The 22,316-nt window shown below is 40.9% G+C and overlaps 1 protein-coding gene across 1 annotated transcript; it reads right to left on the reverse strand.

Annotated features, from left to right (window-relative positions):
- Positions 1–18,133: 18,133 nt before the first annotated feature.
- On the reverse strand, positions 18,134–22,088 carry LOC125506572 (ankyrin repeat-containing protein At2g01680-like). The gene is made up of 4 exons (XM_048671363.1): positions 21,691–22,088; positions 20,833–21,403; positions 20,192–20,721; positions 18,134–18,916 (listed from the first exon to the last, which is right to left on the reverse strand). The coding sequence occupies exons 2-4, from the start codon at positions 21,395–21,397 to the stop codon at positions 18,317–18,319; spliced, it is 1,695 nt and encodes a 564-aa protein (XP_048527320.1). The 5' UTR covers positions 21,398–21,403; positions 21,691–22,088; the 3' UTR covers positions 18,134–18,316.
- Positions 22,089–22,316: the final 228 nt, after the last annotated feature.

Below are 22,316 nucleotides of genomic sequence, written 5' to 3' on the forward strand. Positions count from 1 at the left end.
AAACGTCCCTGCATGCATGAGGTGGTTACTCCGTGCAATGAAAGAGCGGCAATTCCAGTTTGGTAGTGAAAAATACGCGCAACAAGTAGGCAACAGAGAGTTAATACGTTCCTGCATGCGTGAGGTGGGTACTTCGTAGATGCCATGCGCCGGTTAGGCTGGTCATAATGAGAGTATGATAGGTAGTATCATGCATATCAACTAGTCAAATTTAATAAGGTGGCATAAAATTAAATGAAAAAAGAGTGGGGTGAGTATCATATCATAATACCGTATCATATTAAATGTTGTGCTAATATATGTCATGCATGGCAATAAATAAAATTATTTATGATATTAACACATGATACTATGCATTACGGGTGATACTAGTATATGATACTCACCATTACGACCAACTTTAGTAAGGCTGAGTTAATACATCATCCTGTATCATATCATATGGTATGATGTCTCTCGTGCCTTGTAAAACTGTAAAACTGTATCGAGAGAGTATATGGGTTGGCTGAGAGATAGGTTGTAAAGATTAATACAGCTAGCAGCCGGCTATATTATTAGCCTTACTCTGACTGAAACAAGAGATTGGTCATACATTTATTGTTTGCCTCGACGATCGTCCGTGTCCGCCGGACCTCCCAAGAAGATGAAGGACGGAGCGAGAGAATTGGTCATGATGACCCAGCAAAAGGCAGGTGAATAATAGAGTACTCCCTCTGTCCTTAAATATTTCTCGTTAGTTTGACTAGATTTGTAGAAAAATATTAGTAGTATTTTTATCTCCAAATAAATTTATCATTAGAATAGATTCAACAATCTACCCAATGATATTAATGATGTATCATAAATATTAAAAAAAATAGGTTAAATTATTTCTGCACTGGTGTGACACGCCAATTTTGATCATCAACAATATTTTCCCAAGAAAATATAAATTTATTTTGACTCACAAGTCCACGGCACAACATAAGTAAACGGCCGGTAGGTACACCGAGTATACAATGTTATACATTATTATTAGACGATGGCTGGGAAGGATCGGATGATTGTTCAGGCTGTGATCATGGTATTATTGCCGGATCGGAGCACTGGCAACAGCCTCAGACTCAGAGGTGCATCTGGTTATGCACCAGCATTGAAAAAAGTCACATTCGCCACCAGAGTTGTCGCTGCTTTCGTCTATGCATACACGATTGCAAGCGCGGTCATGTATCAATCCAATGCATATCCCTTTATAATTGCCGCTCTGATGTTCGTCACCGCAACGATATTTCCCAACGATCGCCGACTCTGCATGGTTCAGATCCAGGCCTGGACATTTTTATGCAACAAATGTCGAAGGCGCATCAAACAACTTTTAGCAAAAGATTAACCAAATGACATCGCTGCTTGCAACATGTAGTTAATGCATGTGCACACATACATACCACCAGCTTCCATGACGATGGGTAGGAGGACGACGACTAGGAGGACGGCCGAGAGATTCATTTGTGAAGGCACCATTGCTTCTTATATGGTGGAAGTTAGTACGTTGAAGAAGACTGAGCGAGCAAATTTGTTGCAATCGAGTTTGGAGAAGTCTGCCAATCATTTGACTAAGACTGAGCATATATATAGTCTTAACAAAAAAAAAAACTATCACTACCCAACGGGCAGATCCATCGGATTTGCTGTTCGGAGAAACCAACTCTAAAACTTATGGGCGGCAGGTCACAGGTGACGTACTATTTGGGCGTGCTTCAGCTAGTTCACCTACCATTTGCTCGATCTTCATGATGATCCTCACATTTTAGGCAGCTAGTTCAGACTAATAGTATAGTCCAACTCTGCGCAGCTTTTCTCGAGGGCGTGCTTCAGCCAGTTATGCTTCTGCGGCGGCAAACACTAGGAGAATAATAATCCGTGCTTCTAATTAATTCCCAAATAGAAATAGTCATAGATGCCTGTCCCCGGGCCGACGGAGGATTGTAGGTGAATATATAAATCGTGTAGTATATATAATCTCCTGTACTGTAATTTTTAGGCATGCTATGAATTAATTACCCAAACATTCTTGTAATTATTAGTCTGATTGATCCATTTGTCTCGCTTCAAATTATTAATTTCTTGGTGAGGTTTTGGAGCAGCTAAATTTCTCCCATACGTACTTGCACATGTCTACATGTTGTAAACCTCTCCTCGGTTTACCACTCATCCAGTCAACTGCTTGGTAGCAAGAGCATGGTGAGTTCATCCTTGATTACATCAAAAGAGAGATATTAAACCCATATATTTTAATTTGACAATTTTTAGAAAAGATCTTGTTGATTTGGCTTTTGTTGTAAAAAGAAAGGCTAGAGCACTTTGAGTTTCTCAGTATTACTCAATTGTTGCAAAAAGCTTTGGTCAATGAAAGCCGAAGTAATATTGGAGAATCTCATAAGAAATATTATCCTAAAATGTAAACGGTAAACAATCGGTCAGTTGCTATTTAGCCATTGTTTGAGCTAAACAGCCACTTAAACAGGCAAAATAATGGCCAATTTAAATGGGATAAACAAGTAATTAAATGGAAACAACGTACTATCGTGTAAGTTAAATAGTGTGTAAATGGACTAAAGAACTATTTAGGCTAACAGTGCTCATAAGTCACATTATGCTAACATGTATGCTAGTAAGTAATCTGATAGCCCGGACCATGAAACTAAAGATTGTTTTATTGCTGAAATTTTATGGTCAACACAAGCCAAATCAGTTGCTTACTCTTCCCTCAAGCCGATTCACAAGAATTGGCAAGAGGAAATAGAATTTACATTTCATGTATCCAAGTGCGATCAATTTTATGAGAGATTGAAAAAACAGACACATACAAATATTGTCGCACCCTTTACCGCTCCTCAATGAGTTGAAGCACCATGCATATTGTGAATGGTATAATTATGCTTCTTATACTACTAATAATTGCCATGACTTTTGGCAGTAAGTCCAATCAGCCATTAATGAAGGATGATTGAGTCTTTGAGGGATCTAAATCGGTACATTGTCCTACCTAGTCAATACTTTGGAATTGAAGAATCTTGTTGCCTTGGTTTGGTCCAATCAAGCCGAATCTACTGCTGGAAAAATGTGATAATTGGTAATCACAGGGAAGACGATGTGAAATTGTGCTCGAGAGGTCCGTTAAATTCTAGACATACATACTCAGCGAAGGGGTATCCTTTGCTTGAGGGTGGAAAAATCTGGCCAATCAAATCAATTCCCCAGCCCCAAAACGGCCATGGCTTGATTATTGGGTTCATGGCCGATGCAGGCGATTTCTGAATATTACCAAAATGTTGACAGTCTTGGCACCCCTTGTAATATTCAAAACAGTCATCCAATATTATTGGCCAAAAATATCCAGTTCTGCAAATGATCCATTTTATCTTACAAGCCGATTGATGAGCTTCACATATCCCTTCATGCACTTCGCCCATCAACACCTTAGCTTCTTCTTGAGTCAGGCATTTGAGCAATGCCCCATCCATTGTTTTGTAGTACAGCTGATCATCCAGTAAAACATACTTAGTCGATGTATACCTTAGTTTTCTGGTAACTTTCTGTGACGGATTCCTAAGGTAGTCGGCTTTTTCAACTCTCCAGTCACTATTCGAGGTTTCATTACTCAAGATTTCTTGAATCATTAGATAACCTGAAGCACCTTGAGCCAAACGGTTAGCTTCTTGATTTTTGCTCTCGGAATATGTTGAAATGAGACATGAGGAAATTCCTTGAGCAACCTTTGGCACTCGTCATAATATCCTCTCAAAGTATCTTCTTTGCACTCATACAGACCGATCAACTGATTAATAATTAACTGTGAGTCTCCAAATATTTCAATTGCTTCGGCCTTTACTTCATGAAGAAGTTGAGTCCCCTTGAAAACAGCTTCATACTCTGCTTGATTGTTGGTAATCATTGGTTCGGTTGGAAAAGCAAACTCAAAATTTGCCGCCCGAGGTGAAATAATAACAATACCAATGCCACCACCTTGCTTGCATGATGATCCATCGAAGAATAACGTCCAAGGTACCGGCTCTACACAATTAATGCTTGGCTTATGATGCTGGGTGATGAAATCGGCTATTACTTGCCCTTTGACTGCTTTAGCCGATTCGTACCTCAAGTCAAATTCTGATAGCATGAGAATCCACTTTCCCACTCTCCCATTCAGTATTGGCATCGATAACATGTGCTTGATCACATCAGCCTTGGAAACAACAGTACACTCAGCCGATAATAAGTAATGCTGCAACTTGGTGCAAGAGAAATATAGGCATAAGCATAACTTTTCGGTAGGAGAATATCTCGTTTCTGGATCTAGAAGTCTCCTACTCAGATAGAAAACCACTCGCTCGTTTCCTTCAAACTCTTGCATTAAGGCCGATCCAATTGTTTTGTCATCGGCCGATATGTATAACTTAAAAGGCTTACCCTGCTGAGGAGGGACCAGCACGGGTGGACGCTTCATATATTCTTTTATCTCCTCAAACGCCTTCTGTTGTACGTCAGCCCATCTAAATTCTTGATCATTTTTTAACTTCAACAAGGGAGAAAACGGCAGAACCCTTTCCGAAAAATTTGAAATATACCTTTTGATAAAAGTAATCTTGCCAAGCAAAGATTGTAACTCCGTCTTAGTAGTCTGGGGCACTGCTTCGTCAATTGCCTTCACAATCATGGCCAAAAAGCTAAGCGTCGGGCAACAATGCGTAAAACGGAATTTCGGGCAAAAACGTGTATCGGTAACCCGATGTTGCCCGTGTACATGAAAACTGGGCGAAAACATGGTCCGTGCTAGTGATTTTGGCCAAAAAGCTAAGCACCGGGCAACAACGTGTAAAACGGACTTTCGGGCAAAAACGTGTATCGGTAACCTGACGTTGCCCATGTACACCCGACGTTACTCGTGTACATGAAAACTGGGCAAATACATGGTCCGATCCCACAATTGATCCTGGCTGTCCATCCCACAATTGACGGGCGACCGCGGTCCAAGTGGGCGGACGTCCCCCTTGTCATAGATGTCAGTGATCATCCTTCCCACCTTCCGGAAGACGTGGGTCTGCCACCCACTCTCCTGTCACCAACCACATTAACAACGTTCAAGTCAGCAAGATGATGTACGACCCGGGAAGCAGCATCAACCTCTTGTCCTTGCGGGCCTTTGAGCAGATGCAGATCCCTCGTAGCCAATTGTCTCCATCCATGGGTTTCCGCAGTGTTAGCGGGACTGAAATGGAACCCCTTGGGAAAGTGGCGCTCCCTGTCACATTTCGGGGCCCCGGTAACTTCCGGACGGAGACCCTTGTCTTCGATGTCGCCGAGACCCCACTACCTTACAATGGTTTGCTGGGTGGGCCTGCTATCCGAAAGTTTGCCTCCCTGTACCATGGGTTGTACAACATTGTCAAGATTTCCGGACCCAATGGAGTCATCACTCTGCATGGGGATCTGAAGGACGTCGTATGCTGTTTGCAAATAGAAGCTAAGAAGGCAGTAGCGGCAAGAGCCATGGTGGCGGCATCGACGCCCAGTGGTGTGGCGGCTAAAGGAAATATGCCCTAGAGGCAATAATAAAGTTGTTATTTATATTTCCTTATATCATGATAAATGTTTATTATTCATGCTAGAATTGTATTAACCGAAAACTTAGTACATGTGTGAATACATAGACAAACAGAGTGTCACTAGTATGCCTCTACTTGACTAGCTCATTGAATCAAAGATGGTTAAGTTTCCTAGCCATAGACAAGAGTTGTCATTTGATTAACGGGATCACATCATTAGAGAATGATGTGATTGACTTGACCCATTCCGTTAGCTTAGCACTTGATCGTTTAGTATATTGATATTGCTTTCTTCATGACTTATACATGTTCCTATAACTATGAGATTATGCAACTCCCGAATACCGGAGGAACACTTTGTGTGCTACCAAACGTCACAACGTAACTGGTTGATTATAAAGGTGCTCTACAGGTGTCTCCGATGGTACTTGTTGAGTTGGCATAGATCGATATTAGGATTTGTCACTCCGATTGTCGGAGATGTATCTCTGGGCCCTCTAGGTAATGCACATCACTATAAGCCTTGCAAACAATGTGACTAATGAGTTAGTTGTGGGATGATGCATTACGGAATGAGTAAAGAGACTTGCCGGTAACGAAATTGAACTAGGTATTGAGATACCGACGATCGAATCTCGGGCAAGTAACATACCGAGGACAAAGGGAACAACGTATGTTGTTATGCGGTTTGACTGATAAATATCTTTATAGAATACGTAGGAACCAATATGAGCATCCATCCAGGTTCCGCTATTGGTTATTGAATGGAGATGTGTCTCGGTCATGTCTACATAGTTCTCGAACACGTAGGGTCCGCACGCTTAACGTTCGGTGACGATCGGTATTATGAGTTTATGTGTTTTGATGTACCGAAGGTAGTTTGGAGTCCCGGATATGATCACGGACATGACGAGAAGTATTGAAATGGTCGAGACATAAAGATCGATATATTGGATGACTATATTTGGACGTCGGAATGGTTCCAGGTGAGTTCGGGCATATACCGAAGCACCGGGAGGTTACCGGAACCCCCCGGGAGGTATATGGGCCTTATTGGGCCATAGTGGGAGAGAAGAGAGGGAGGCCTAGGAGGTGGTGCCCCCCAAGCCCAATCCAAATTGGGTGGGGGGCGCCCCCCCTTTCCTTCCCCCTCTCTCCCCCTTCATTCCACTCCTAGTCCAACTAGGGAAGGGGGGCAATCCTACTCCCGGTGGGAGTAGGACTCCCCATGGGGCGTGCCAAAGGAGGGCTGGTCCTCCCCCTCCTCCACTCCTTTATATACGGGAGAGGGGGCACCCCATAGACACACAAGTTGATCATTGATCTTTTAGCCGTGTGCGGTGCCCCCCTCCACCATAATCCACCTCGGTCATATCGTTGTAGTGCTTAGGCGAAGCCCTGCGCTGGTAGGTTCATCATCACCGTCATCACGCCGTCGTGCTGACGAAACTCTCCCTTGACACTCAGCTGGATCGAGAGTTTGTGGGACGTCATCGAGCCGAACGTGTGCCGATCGCGGAGGTGCCATACTTTCGGTACTAGGATCGGTCGGATCATGAAGACGTATAACTACATCAACCGCGTTGTCATAACGCTTCCGCTTACGGTCTACGAGGGTACGTGGACTACACTCTCCCCTCTCATTGCTATGCATCACCATGATCTTGACTATGCGTAGGAAAATTTTGAAATTACTACGTGCCCCAGCAGCGGCACCCACAGCAATTGGCTCATCCTCCCCCACTAGGCCCAGTGCTAGTGGGAAGGAATCCAAGAAGTGCGAAACGGACCTGTCTGGCAAGAAGCACTCCAAATTGTGCAGCAAGCGCGATGGGGAGGCCGCCCCACCCGCAACTAAAAAAGTAAAAGCTAGCCAGCTCGCCCCGGGAGCTGAGACCAAACAAGCGCCTATCTCGGAGGATGGCAGCCACACCGTCTCCATCGGTGTTGGCCTATCTGGCAAATAGGAAAGCGCGCTCATTGCCTTTCTTCGGGAGAATATCAACCTCTTCGCGTGGGAGCCGTCTGATCTCCCCGGGGTCCCCAGAGAGGTGACTGAGCACAAACTTGCGGAAAAATCGGGCGCCAAGCCCATCAAGCAAAAGGTTCGATGACAAGCATAGGACCGGCAGGAGTTCATCGCCGGGGAAATTGCAAAGTTGATAAAGGTTGGTTTTATCCGAGAAGTATGGCATCCGACTTGGCTTGCCAACCCTATAGTGGTGCCTAAGGCTAATGGGAAAAAGAGACTCTGTATTGACTATGGCGATGTCATTGATGTTTGTCCAAAAGATCCATTCCCCCTTCCTCGTATTGATAAAATTGTAGATTCGACTGCCGAGTGCAACCGGTTATCATTCCTGGACGCGTATACCAGGTATCATCAGATTAAGATGGATGTAGAAGCTGAAAAGAAGACCGCATTCATCACCCCTTGCAATACGTATTGTTATACCTGCATGCCTTTTGGGTTGAAGAATATTGGGTCCACCTTTCAGAGGCCTATTCAGATTGGCTTTGGCTCCCAATTGCACTGCAATGTTGAAGCGTATATGGATGATATAGTTGTGAAGACCAAGATCTGCGACACGCTCATCGAAGATTTGCGGGAAACATTCGACAACCTCAATAAGATGCAGTTGAAGCTCAATCCGAAAAAATGCGTGTTCTGGGTGTGATACGTCTCCAACGTATCTATTATTTTTTATTGTTCCATGCTATATTATATTCTGTTTTGGATGTTTATTGGGATTTATTATACACTTTTATATTATTTTTGGGACTAACCTATTAACCAGAGGCCTAGCCCAAATTGCTATTTTTTGCCTATTTCAGTGTTTCGAAGGAAAAGGATATCATACGGAGTCCAAACGGAATGAAACCTTCGGGAACGTGATTTTCGGAACAAACGTGATCCAGTGGACTTGGAGTCTACGTAAAGCAATTAACGAGGAGAGCACGAGGCAGGGGGCGCGCCCACCTCCCCTAGGCGCGCCCTCCACCCTCATGGGGCCCACGTTTCTCCACCGACGTACTTCTTCCTCCTATATATACCCATATACCCTGGAAACATCATATACGAAGCCAAAACCCTAGTTCCACCACCGCAACCTTCTGTACCAGTGAGATCCCATCTTGGGGCCTTTTTCGGCGCTCCGCCGGAGGGGGAATTGATCACGGAGGGCTTCTACATCAACATCATAGCCTCTCCGATGATGTGTGAGTATTTTACCTCAGACCTTCGGGTCCATAGTTATTAGCTAGATGGCTTCTTCTCTCTCTTTGGATCTCAATACAAAGTTCTCCTCGATCTTCTTGGAGATCTATTTGATGTAACTCTTCTTTTGCGGTGTGTTTGTCGAGATCCGATGAATTGTGGGTTTATGATCAAGTTTATCTATGAACAATATTTGAATCTTCTCTGAATTCTTTTATGTATGATTGGTTATCTTTACAAGTCTCTTCGAATTATCAGTTTGGTTTGGCCTACTAGATTGATCTTTCTTGCAATGGGAGAAGTGCTTAGCTTTGGGTTCAATCTTGCAGTGTCCTTTCCCAGTGACAGCAGGGGCAGCAAGGCACGTATTGTATTGTTGCCATCGAGGATAAAAAGATGGGGTTTATATCATATTGCATGAGTTTATCTCTCTATATCATGTCATCTTGCTTAAAGCATTACTTTGTTCTTATGAACTTAATACTCTAGATGCATGCTGGATAGCGGTCGATGTGTGGAGTAATAGTAGTAGATGCAGAATCGTTTCGGTCTACTTGTCGCGGACGTGATGCCTATATACATGATCATACCTAGATATTTTCATAACTATGCTCAATTCTATCAATTGCCCGACAGTAATTCGTTCACTCACCGTAATACTTATACTCTTGAGAGAAGCCACTAGTGAAACCTATGGCCCCGGGGTCTATTTTCCATCATATTAATCTCCCGTCAACAAGCTATTTCTGGCGCCGTTTATTTTGCTTTCTTTACTTTTACTATTTACCATAAAAATACCAAAAATGTTTTCGTATCATATCTATCAGATCCTACTCTCGTAAGTGACCGTGAAGGGATTGACAACCCCTTTATCACGTTGGTTGCGAGGTTCTTATTTGTTTGTGTAGGTGCGTGGGACTCTAGCGTGGTCTCCTACTGGATTGATACCTTGGTTCTCAAAAACTGAGGGAAATACTTACGCTACTTTACCGCATCACCCTTTCCTTTTCAAAGGAAAACCATGCAGTGCTCAAGAGGTAGCAAGAAGGATTTCTGGCGCCGTTGCCGGGGAGTCTACGCACAAGTCAAGACATACCAAGTACCCATCACAAACTTTTATCCCTCTCATTACATTATTTGCCATTTGCCTCTCATTTTCCTCTCCCCCACTTCACCCTTGCCGTTTTATTCGCCCTCTCTTTTCCGTTTGTCGGTTTCTTGCTTGCCTTGTCGTTATGGCTAGTCCTTTATCTTCTCCGTTGTCTCCCGAGAATGAAGTTCTTAATTTTAAGCAAAGGGAGGGAGAAAATCTAAAAGAAGCTTGGTATAGAATTTGCAATGCTCAAAGTAGATCTACCAGGAAGCAATCTACTTCCGTTCTTCTCCGCAATTTTTATGTAGGCGTTACTCCTTGGTACATATATATTCTTGATACCATTACCGGAGGGAATTTCTTGGGTAGCCATACTTTTGATTCTTATAATGCTAGGATAGGTTTGTTTGGCTCACCACCTCTTTTGGTTAATGGAACTATGTTAACTTCGGAACATGTAATGCAAAGGCTTCAAATTATTAAAAATAAAGTTGTCACTGTAGAGTTGATTGAGAATTTGGATAAAAAGCTTCACAACCGAATTACCCAATATGAATCTAAGGTGGGAGTTACTCTGATCACGATGACCAAGAAGATGAAGGACGGAGCGAGAGAATCGATCACGATGACCCAGCAAAAGGTAGGTGAATAATAGAGAGTACTCCCTCTGTCCTTAAATATTTGTCGTTAGTTTGACTAGATTTGTAGAAAAATATTAGCAGTATTTTTATCTCCAAATAAATTTATCATTAAAATAGATTCAACAATCTACCCAATGATATTAATTATGTATCATAAATATTAAAAAAATTAGGTTAAATTATTTCTGCACTGGTGTGACATGCCAATTTTGATCATCAACAATATTTGCCCAAGAAAATACAAATTTATTTTGACCCACAAGTCCAGGGCACAACATAAGTAAAGAGCCGGTAGGCAGGCCGAGTATACAATGTTATATATTATTATTAGACGATGGCTGGGAAGGATCGGATCATTGTTCAGGCGGGGATCATTGTATCATTGCCGGATCGGAGCACTGGCAACAGCCTCAGACTCAGAGGAGCATCTGGTTATGCACCGGCATTGGAAAAGGTCACATTCGCCACCAGAGTTGTCGCTGCTTTCGTGTACGCATACACGATTGCAAGCGTGGTCATGTATCATTCCAATGCATATCCCTTTATAATTGCCGCTCAGATGTTTGTCACCGCAAGTATATTTACCAACGGACGCCGACTCTGCATGGTTCAGATCCAGGCCTGGACATTTTTATGCAACAAATGTCGAAGGCGCATCAAACAACTTTTAGCAAAAGATTAATCAAATGACATCGCTGCTTGCAACATGTAGTTAATGCATGTGCACACATACATATCACCAGCTTCCATGACGATGGGTAGGAGGACGGCGACTAGGAGGACGGCAGAGAGATTCATTTGTGAAGGCACCATTGCTTCTTATATGGTGGAAGTTAGTACGTTGAAGAAGACTGAGCGAGCAAATTTGTTGCAATCGAGTTTGGAGAAGTCTGCCAATCACTTGACTAAGAGTGAGCATATATATAGTCTTGACAAAAAAAAAACTATCACTACCCAACGGGCAGATCCATCGGATTTGCTGTTCGGAGAAAGCAACTCTAAAACTTATGGGCAGCAGGTCACAGGTGACGTACTATTTGGGCGTGCTTCAGCTAGTTCACCTGCCATTTGCCCGATCTTCATGATGATCCTCGCATTTTAGGCAGCTAGTTCAGACTAATAGTATAGTCCAACTCTGCGGAGCTTTTCTCGAGGGCGTGCTTCAGCCAGTTATGCTTCTGCGGCAGCAAACACTAGGAGAATAATAATCCATGCTTTTAATTAATTCCCAAATAGAAATAGTGATAGATGCCTGTCCCCGGGCCGACGGAGGATTGTAGGTGAATATATAAATCGTCTAGTATATATAATCTCCTGTACTGTAATTTTTAGGCATGCTATGAATTAATTACCCAAACATTCTTGTAATTGTTAGTCTGATTGATCCATTTGTCTCGCTTCAAATTATCAATTTCTTGGTGAGGTTTTGGAGCAGCTAAATTTCTCCTCTACATACTTGCACATGTCTACATGTTGTAAACTTCTCCTCGGTTTACCACTCATCTAGTCAACTGCTCGGTAGCAAGAGCATGGTGAGTTCGTCCTTGATTACATCAAAAGAGAGATATTAAACCCATGTATTTTAATTTGACAATTTTTAGAAAATATCTTGCTGATTTGGCTTCTGTTGTAAAAAGAAAAGCTAGAGCACTTTGAGTTTCTCAGTATTACTCAATTGTTGCAAAAAGCTTTGGTCAATGAAAGCCGAAGTAATATTGGAGAATCTCATAAGAAATATTATCCTAAAATGTAAACGGTAAACAATCGGTCAGTTGCTATTTAGCCATTGTTTGAGCTAAACAGCCACTTAAACAGGCAAAATAATGGCCAATTTAAATGGGATAAACAACTAATTAAATGAAAACAACGTACTATCGTTTAATTTAAATAGTGTGTAAATGGACTAAACAACTATTTAGGCTAACAGTGCTCATAAGTCACATTATGCTAACATGTATGCTAGTGAGTAATCTGATAGCCCGGACCATGAAACTAAAGATTGTTTTATTGCTGAAATTTTATGGTTAACACAAGCCAAATCAGTTGCTTACTCTTCCCTCAAGCCGATTCACAAGAATTGGCAAGAGGAAATAGAATTTACATTTCATGTATCCATGTGCGATCAATTTTATGAGAGATTGAAAAAACAGACACATAAAAATATTGTCGCATCCTTTACCGCTCCTCAATGAATTGAAGCACCATGCATATTGTGAATGGTATAATTTTGCTTCTTATACTACTAATAATTGCCATGACTTTTGGCAGTAAGTCCAATCAGCCATTAATGAAGGATGATTGAGTCTTTGAGGGATCTAAATCGGTACATTGTCCTACCTAGTCAATACTTTGGAATTGAAGAATCTTGTTGCCTTGGTTTGGTCCAAACAAGCCGAATCTACTGCTAGAAAAATGTGATAATTGGTAATTACAGGGAAGACGACGAGATTGAGAAGGCCTCGAGATGTGAAATTGTGCTCGAGAGGTCCGTTAAATTCTAGACATGCATACTCAGGGAAGGGGTATCCTTTGCTTGAGGGTGGAAAAATCTAGCCAATCAAATCAATTCCCCAGCGACGGCCATGGCTTGATTATTGGGTTCATGGCCGATGCAGGCGATTTCTGAATATTAAATTACCAAAACGTTGACAGTCTTGGCACCCCTTGTAATAATCAAAACAGTCCTCCAATATTATTGGCCAAAAATATCCAATTCTGCAAATGATCCATTTTATCTTAGTTCTGGAAACTAAAATGCTCCTAGAACCGCGTGAGTTTATTTCATAGAAACTAGATCGTCATCAAAATAGTGCGGTTCATTGTCTAACGAATATTGGCCGTTCTGGAGGCTGCATCGCATGTTGGTTGCAGTACCGTGTTCCAGATAGTGTATCTGGTTTTGTATTACCATACTAACACTATTCCAGAGAATTTAACCAGCTATTTTCCCCATAAAAATAGTTTTGAAGACCTGACCAGCCGCCGCCGCGCTAGCTTACGGTCGCGTCGCGTCGTGTCGGGTCGAGTGGTACCATATGCGTGTGATTGCGTCAATGCTAGGCTGCATCCTGCGTGCGCGCTTGGCTCGATCAAACTTGTAATGCATATTTTTGAGGCAATCGAACTTGTCGTGCATGTTGTGCCTCGACCGGTTCCTGGGCTGGATGCGTTGGCCCATCAGGCCAGCGGCCTCTTACTTTTTTTTTCGTTTTTTTGCCAAAACGAACAAGAGACGGCTGCTGATCGATGGATATGCATAGGTATAAAATATTTGTTGCTTAGAATCAAGGTATGGCGGCTGCCATACCCTGCCCACCGGAGCCCTCCCGCGGTGCTTCTGATAGTACGTGTCGTGTCCTATTGAGCGCCTTCAGGCGCGCGTAGTCGTTGGTGAGCACCTCGGCAGCGGCATCAACGCCTCGAGCCAATCGTAGATAAGCCGCCACTTGGCACGCCCGCCCTCTCCGATAGGGACCTTCGACGAGCCCGCCAATGAACCATCATTGCTCATGTAGATGGCAAATCATAATTCTCCTCACCCTTGTGTGCTAGCACTGTCCCCGGAGCAAAGAGCATACGAGCTCAATGCACGTCAACCAGGCTTGGGTCAATGGGAAGCTTGTGGAACAGAGAATCCGATGGTCCTGAGGATACTCAGGTGTCCATCCATGGCAGCATGGACGGGCGGGGGGGGGGGGGGGGGGGGGTGGGGGGGGGGGGGGGGGGGGGGGGGGGGGGGGGGGGGATTGGTGCGTGGAGTGGGAAGTGTTGGGGTCTGGGGAGACCAATCCTCTTTTGACCCCTTGCCTGCATCTTTGATTTATTTTTTATCCTTTTTCTTTCTTCTTTTGATTTCTTTTATTTATTTTTTCTGTTTTTGTTGCTTTTCTTTGTCTATCTTTTGTTCATATGAATAAATGTTTATCATGTTTTTAAAAATATTAAACATGTATATAAAAATGTTCATCATGTTTTGTAAAATGTTAAACATGTATATACGAATGTTTATCATGTATATAAAAAATGTACAATGTAGATTAAGTAAAAGTAACACAGTATAACATAATTTTATTAATGTTAATTTCGTAATTGGAAAATGTTAAACATTTATATAAAAATGTTCGTGATGTACACACAAATGTAAATTGTGTGTAAGAAAATGTTTACTATTATTAAATACATTTTTAAATCATGATAACATTTTTATACATGTTTAACATTTCAAAAAAATATGGTCGACATTTTTTATACATATTTAACATTTTTAAATACATTATCAACATTCTTTTCATACATATTGTACATTTTTTTATACATAGAAAACTTTTTCTATACATATTTAATATTTTTCAAATACTTGATTAACATTTTTCTAGCTCTTGAGTAACATTTTACAAATGCTGAATTAACATTTTTTTAAATACATGATCAATGTTTTCATACACATTATATATTTTTCTATACTCCCTCTGTCTGGAAATACTTGTCAGTAAAATAAATGTATCTAGATGTATCTTAGTTTTAGATACATCCATTTTTATCCATTTTCACGAAAAGTATTTTCAGACGGAGGGAATATATGAGAAATATTTTTTATATATTTAACATTTTAAAATATTAGAAGTTATTTTTTCGTCTAAATATTTAGAAGTATAAACGAAAGTAGAAAATAGGAAGCAAAGAACGGCAACAAAAAAGTGATTTGTTTTTTAAATGAGGTCGTGGCCTGTGGCCTGTGGGCTCCCAGGCGCCTGGGTCGGCTTAGTCGTGACTAAAGTACTGACAAATAAGTCTGATGCGAGGCTGCACTCCCGCGTGAGGCGAGGCATGGACGTGCCTGTATCCATGTTCTTCAGGGAGGTGCTGGTGCGTCCTTGCAACCCAAAAAATTTCAAATCTATGTTTCGATGTTTATTTTTTCATACACACTGTACATTTTTGGTATTCACAAACAAATTTGTATACATGTTTAACATTTTCAAAATACATGATTAATATTTTTTATAAATATAATTTACTATTTCAAATGGCATAAAACATTTTTAAATTTCATTAAATTGTTTTTTTGCATTGCATAAAAATATTTGTGAAATGTCATGCAAATTGTTTTTGGATATGCGTGAAATTTGTTTCAGTTTGACAAAACAATTTTTACACAATCGACATTCTTTTATTATATTGACAATTTTTCCCCTGCATTAATATTTTTAAATTCACGATCAATATTTTAAATAATTAAGTATATCAATTTTTTGGAATATATGAATTGATAATATTTTAGAAAATATAGAAACCAGCAATAAAAATAACAATAGAAACCTGTATATAAACAAGCAAACCTAAGAAATATCAGATTTATGTTAACTGGGTCGTCCCATTTGAAGCTTCCGTCAGGCGGCGCGTGCTCTTGTCTCTCTTGAAGCGAGACATAGACTCGTCCATCGCTCCATGCCTCCTTTTCTTTCACCAAATGGTCGGCTCTGATATGTGTCCCCTGTTGCAAGCAAGATGCCCGTGTTCGTCAAGCACGAGTCCCTATGAGCTGGGCCCGGCGCAAGGGGAAACTCCCACCTGAAGAGTATGAGTTATTTCTATTATTTCTTCATATATTTATTTATTTATTATTTATTTAAATTTTAATTTAAATAATATTCCTGACTTGAAGAAATATGTGAATTAAAATATGTTCTCAAAACCAAATATGTCTTGCAATTTTAAAAATGTTTATGAAATGCGAAAAATGTTTAATAGAATTGGATATATGTTCATGAATCATTAAAAATCATGAATATGAAAAAATGTTCGCAAATTCACAACATTCATGAATTAAGAAAATGTTCACAAATTCAAAAATTATTCATGAATTTTAAAAAAAGTTCAGAATCTTAAAAAAAATTCGTAAATTTTACAAATGTGAATTTTTTCTAAAAATGATCGTCAATTTAGAAAACAAATTGTGTACTCAAAACCATGCTCGTGGAATATGAAAGATGTTAACAAAATTTAAAAATATTCTACTTCAACAAATGTTCTTGAATTCAAAAAGTATTCTCAAATTTAAAAAAAATGTTCATGAATTAGAAACTAAAAATAGAAAAAAAAATAAGAAGAAAACTGAAAAACAGTGAAAAAAATGAGAAAAAAGTCCTTCAAAAAATGCCCAATTGTGGCTTAATTATAGCGTGGAGGGCGGCCACCTGCTCATCAGCGATCGTATATGCCGTTTCATCCAACGGTTTGATCCCTAGCAGTCTCCAAATTAGAAACGCCTGGTTAGTGGTTACCCTGATCACTGGTCGCTCTGTCCAGGTGCCCCGGCCTTCTACGAGGCAAGCGATCAGAGGGGTGTTCGGGCGGTTGCATCATGGTGCGACACCTACACTACAACAACGGTCGGTGCACATCTCTCTTTTCTTTTTTGTAGCCCAAGGTATCCAGCAAATAAGATCCAATTAAAAAGAAAAATAAATGGAGCTGTCTGCGCTTCGAAATTTTTTGGGTTTCATACTTTTAACCACCTTAACTTCCCCAGATATGTTGTTCTGGTTTTAAATCCATTTCATGACACTTGTGTCAAAAAAAGGTGGATGAGCTTGCATGTTAAGGAAAAAATTGAAATTGTATTACAGATTGATGAGTGACTGCTCATTGCGTCTTTGGAACGATTAAGTTGTTCTGATAGCATGGGCACTCAGTAGGAACTTGTAGTTGGTAAACTCCAAGATCTGTTATTCGGTTGCAAGACCTATATCAAATTTTTGTGTGTATGTTATGTGCATCCTTGGCTTGATATATGATGTCCCAGTGTTGTAAGATGGACCAACTGTATCAACACCCAACTTGTACCACCGGAGATGTAGTTTTTTTTTTTGAAGGGAAAGCCTCTCGATCTTTATTTCTTAGCCAACAGTGTTACATCTGCAATTACAAAAGGCATAATGAAACTGGGTGGATTTCCATCCCAAAAAACATCAGTGTTTGAATCAAAGGCATATTTTGCAAGATGGTGTGCTACCCGATTGGCTTCCCTCGGACAGTGAGCAAAAGAAATTCCACTGATCATCCTAGCTTGAGCAAAAATGTCTGCCAGTATAGCTATGTAAGGGCTAAAGATTTCTGATTCTCCCTTGCATGCTTGTATTAGCTCTAGTGAATCTGATTCAAGAGTCACGTTGGTGCATCCCAGCTGCTCGGCAAGCTCTAGACCATTCAAAAGTGCAAGCGCCTCTGCTGATCCAGCGTTGAGAACGCTGCTCAAAGGTTTTCCCGCCCCAGCGACAGCTTCACCCTTGTTGTTTCGTAGGACAGCTCCAACTTGTACCACCGGAGATGTAGTTGGTAGTGATAAACAGTACCCCCTCCGTAAAAAAATGTAAGATCGTTTAGATCACTAAAGTTATTTAGAGGGAGTATCAAGTTATTCAGAGAAAAGAACTTTTTGGGGAACTTTTTTTAGCATCTTCGTTATGGTTCCTGTGGCGACTCACATATTTCATCATCAGCAACAAAAAACAAACTCTCATCTTTCATATTCTAATGATACATGACCATTGTCATTGCAGATGTCACGAATCATCTCTAGAGAGATTGAATCAATGCATCATAAGAATAATATCACAATTAATATTTTGTCCGAGATTTCAAAGGTATACAAGAATACTAGTGCACTATTTCCTCGCCGCGAGTCGGCAATACAAAATGACTAGCCAAAAAAAATGTTGATTACATATAAAATACAAAATATTGTCTGAAATCAGAACAATCAGACAAATTGTTGAGATCACACCATGTCCAAGAGATCGGAGTTGAAAGTTTTTCCCAACCGGAATCTGAGCTTCAAAACAGGCCATTCGCCAAGAAGCTTGGTTAGAATGGGCAATAAAGCTACCAGAACGGAAATTGCAGTGGCCAACCAATGGAGCCGAGACGCTAACACCGTGTATAAACCAGTTGAAAAAGCCGTTGTAGTTGCCACGTATGCAAACCACATGAGCTTCTTAGTGAAAGATGTGTAATAAATCAAGAACTCATAATCCTCCCACCTTGCTATGACACATATGAAAGCAACGGCAAATGAGGAGCACATTGCTAAGGTGTCAGAGATCAAGAATGCTTGAAATGCAACCTTCTGAGACATGATCGGAAGTCCCTCGCTTCCATCAACACTGCTGTATCCTCCAGGCAGGGTGAAAGCAGCAGCAAAGGTGATTGTTGTTATGAGAATGGCCACTAGTGAAATGTTTGTTGTGTATGTCTTAGTTAGTGACTTTGCATCCTTCCTTCCAGCATCGATTGCTTGTTGCTTGGCTTTCCCGTGAAGATTATAGAGAGATGTGGCATTTTGGGCATCTGCTTTTAGCATAAGCATCAAGACTTCATTCTGCATGAATTCGAATGAAGGTATTAAGGCAGCTCATAAGATAATAATTCTATATGTCTACAAGTTTTTGATGCCAAACTAAGCTGTGTCTACTTGAGCTGATAAATGAAATAATCACACTTATTATTATATTAAGTGAAGAACAGCAATAAATCATACATTTCTGCACCGTAGAGCAGCAGCACCGGTGAGGTTGCTAGGTTGCCAGAAACAACATCGGTTGTCTTTCTTGATCCGGCTCGGCCTGGAGTCCGAGACCTTGAAGCCTGTGGGTAGCCTTGGGTGTTACGGACGTCGGCGACTAGACATTGGCTGAGTAACTGGTCGTGTATGGCATATTTGGCCTGTCAGTGACGGGCATGTGTACTAGTATTGTGGACATTAATTTATCTAGGTTCATGTTTATATTGTCATGAATTTTCTTATAGCAGGGAAAGATTTTCCCAGAAAAAGGGGGAGGAAGCACAAGCGGGCATGCTCTACAGCCCGGAGCAACAATTGGGTAATAGGCTTGGACTTCGGCATTAAATGTGTAGTAAAACTGTGTCCAGATAATTACAGTGTACTCCCTATGTAAATTAATATAAGACTTTTCGTTTCTAGATCACTAAAGTAGTGGTCTAAAAAGTCTTATATTAGCAGAGGGAGCATCTAGCAAAACTCTCACGCATTTAACAACTACTCCCTCCGTCCCATAATGTAAGACCTTTTTTGACACTACACTAGTGTCAAAAAACATCCTATATTATGGGACGGAGGGAGTAATTGGCAAGGATATGAATAAAAATGACCAAAGAGGACATTGACAAGCAATAGCTTGGTAGTATAGCAAAGTGATTTATATTCTTGGGCGCTAGCGGGTGGTAGACTGATTTACGCACAAATAAAGCACAGCCAGTAAAAAATGTCCGGGGGGGGGGGGGGGTCATTTTTCTAAACATAACAATCTCTTAAGATGATGATTATATGGCCAAATATGACTCCAGTACTTATATGATCGATTAACCTTTGCTAAAAGCCTGGGGTGAGTAGTCATTGTAAGTAACAAACACAGGAAGCAAGGAGCAAGAATGTTCCTTCATCCGACCACAAGCTAGGATAAGATCTCCAGGATTAACAATCAAGGCATACTATTAAAGAACATATACATAAATAAATTTCAGAGCCATGAAATCTCAAGTATCGATATGTATATGTGTATTTAAGCCAACAGTTTTATTTGAACAATGAATGGTTAACTAGACTTGAAAACATAGGTCTAATATATGTGCGTACCCAGTTTAAAGTCTTGGCACTCTCCATGACGTACTTCAGTTCCCAAGCCGCTGAAACACCGATGTTGTCAAGCACTGTCGCATCTATATCCTCGTGAGATAGTAAAATACTAACTAGTTCCGGATCACACTTCCGGACTGCATAATGTAGAGCGGTTTTTCCAGTCTTGTCTTGCATGTTGATGAGTTTGCGAAGTAGCGGTGTCGTCAGGACAAATTTAACGAACTTTATTTGGTTATCCCATACAGCTCTATGAAGCAATGTCCCACCATTTTCTTGGCGATAAGGAGCATCAGGACAGTGTTTCAGAAGCTCTCGAGCAGCATTAATTCGACCTCGATATGCGGCAGCAGCAAGGAGAGGATCACCCATACTGTTTATTTCGTATCCTTTGGTTGGATCATGTAACAGTATTACTCGTAACATGTCAATCTTGTCAAAAAGTACAGCATGTCTTGTTGGAGTAACTTTATTGATGTCTTCAGTGATCATTAGTCCAGGATAGTTTCTCAGAATATGCTTTGCCATTTCTGAAGACAAATTATCAAGAAATGATTGTTAACATGGTGAAACGATATTGCAACAATTAAGTTGATGTTTAGTGACTGTAATTTGCACTCCACGTATTAATTAAGCCTCACCTGGATTCCCATTTCTGACTGCAGCATGTAGGCAATTGCGATCGTGTAGTCCTCCCGTATAAGAAGAAAGAGGATCTTGAACTAGCTGCTCATACACACGCGTAAAATTCCTTGTCAAGGCGAAGAACATGGGTGACTCGTTGCATTCGCTCACAGCTCGCGACAGAGAAGGCTCTGCTGTAATCAACTCCAGCGCAAGCTCCTCATGGCCATTGCGAATGGCATGGTGTAGTGCGTTAAATCCATATTTGTCTTGCTTTAAGATTGCTTGCCCCATTCCTAGCTGATGGCAGCTTCCGAGTAAAAAAGAAGCCAAAGAGACGTGACCATTTCTCACCGCCGCAAGAAGTGGCGTCTCCCAATCTAAGTTTACAGCGGTGAGGAGAGACTCCTCCAGTGCCACCACATCCGCGGAGAATCTCTGGTGACCATGGATGGAGGATATGTGAAGGCAAGTGTTCATCCGCAAAGTCTTTCCGAGAAGGATGCCTGGATTACGACAAGCATAGTGCTTCATGGACGTGGAATCACCATCAGTCGCTGCTTTCAGGAGGCGTTCGTCCATCTGTGCCTGTGATGAACTAGTTGTTTGATGTACTGATTGACATCTATCTTTTGGTATTAGTTATTACTACGGGAAAAGAAGAATAGTACAATGATGTCATGTGAACAATAACGATGACAATTAAATGAATAGGCACTTATTATTAAGGGGAAATCATTAAACCGAACCACACCATATTTAAGATCAATGGAAGAAATTTCTGTAAAAAAAAACAGAAAAGACAGTAAAAAAATCAATCAACTGAAGGAAAGAGAGCTCGTTATTAAGCATAAACTTTGAAGAAAGTAACACACCTTTTACAATAGCACCGGGTAGTCGAAAGATGAAGATAGCTTCACAGTAATGTTGTGTCGAGATGGCAAGTACTTAAGGCAGCTGGAAGTCAATGTACCACTTCAACTATTCATGGATGGAAACCAAGTTAGTTTATCATTTGCATACGTACACAACGACTTGACTCGTTCGACAACACGGTAAAATGGTCTAGGATTACCACTTGCCAGTTATTTTAGCAATCACATCTCAATCATTAAGTTTTAAAGAACATCGCATTATTTCTTGTTTGCGAATCACAAGTTGTTTTACCAAACAAAAGTCAAGTGGTTTGTTGAACCTGATAATTAAGGACAGGCTAGCTTGTGGTTTGTTGAATTCAGCTCCCCCTATGGGAGTGGGAGGCCTATAAAAAACAAATACTAACAAATTGTGGCCATGAATTAAATATGTAGTGAATACCATGATCTAAATCAGTGACGAGCAACTAACGACAAATCTACGTTGTGCTTTAATTTAATTAATTGATAGGTCGACAGTGGCTCTTTTTTCCCGTAAGTCCAACAGAAAAGTACAAATGCATGTTTTGAATGAACACTCTGTTAAACACATGATTGTGTCCCGTATGTGTCACGTACAGAATACG

This window comes from Triticum urartu, chromosome 5, assembly GCF_003073215.2.
Source record: "Triticum urartu cultivar G1812 chromosome 5, Tu2.1, whole genome shotgun sequence".
NCBI lineage: Eukaryota > Viridiplantae > Streptophyta > Magnoliopsida > Poales > Poaceae > Triticum > Triticum urartu.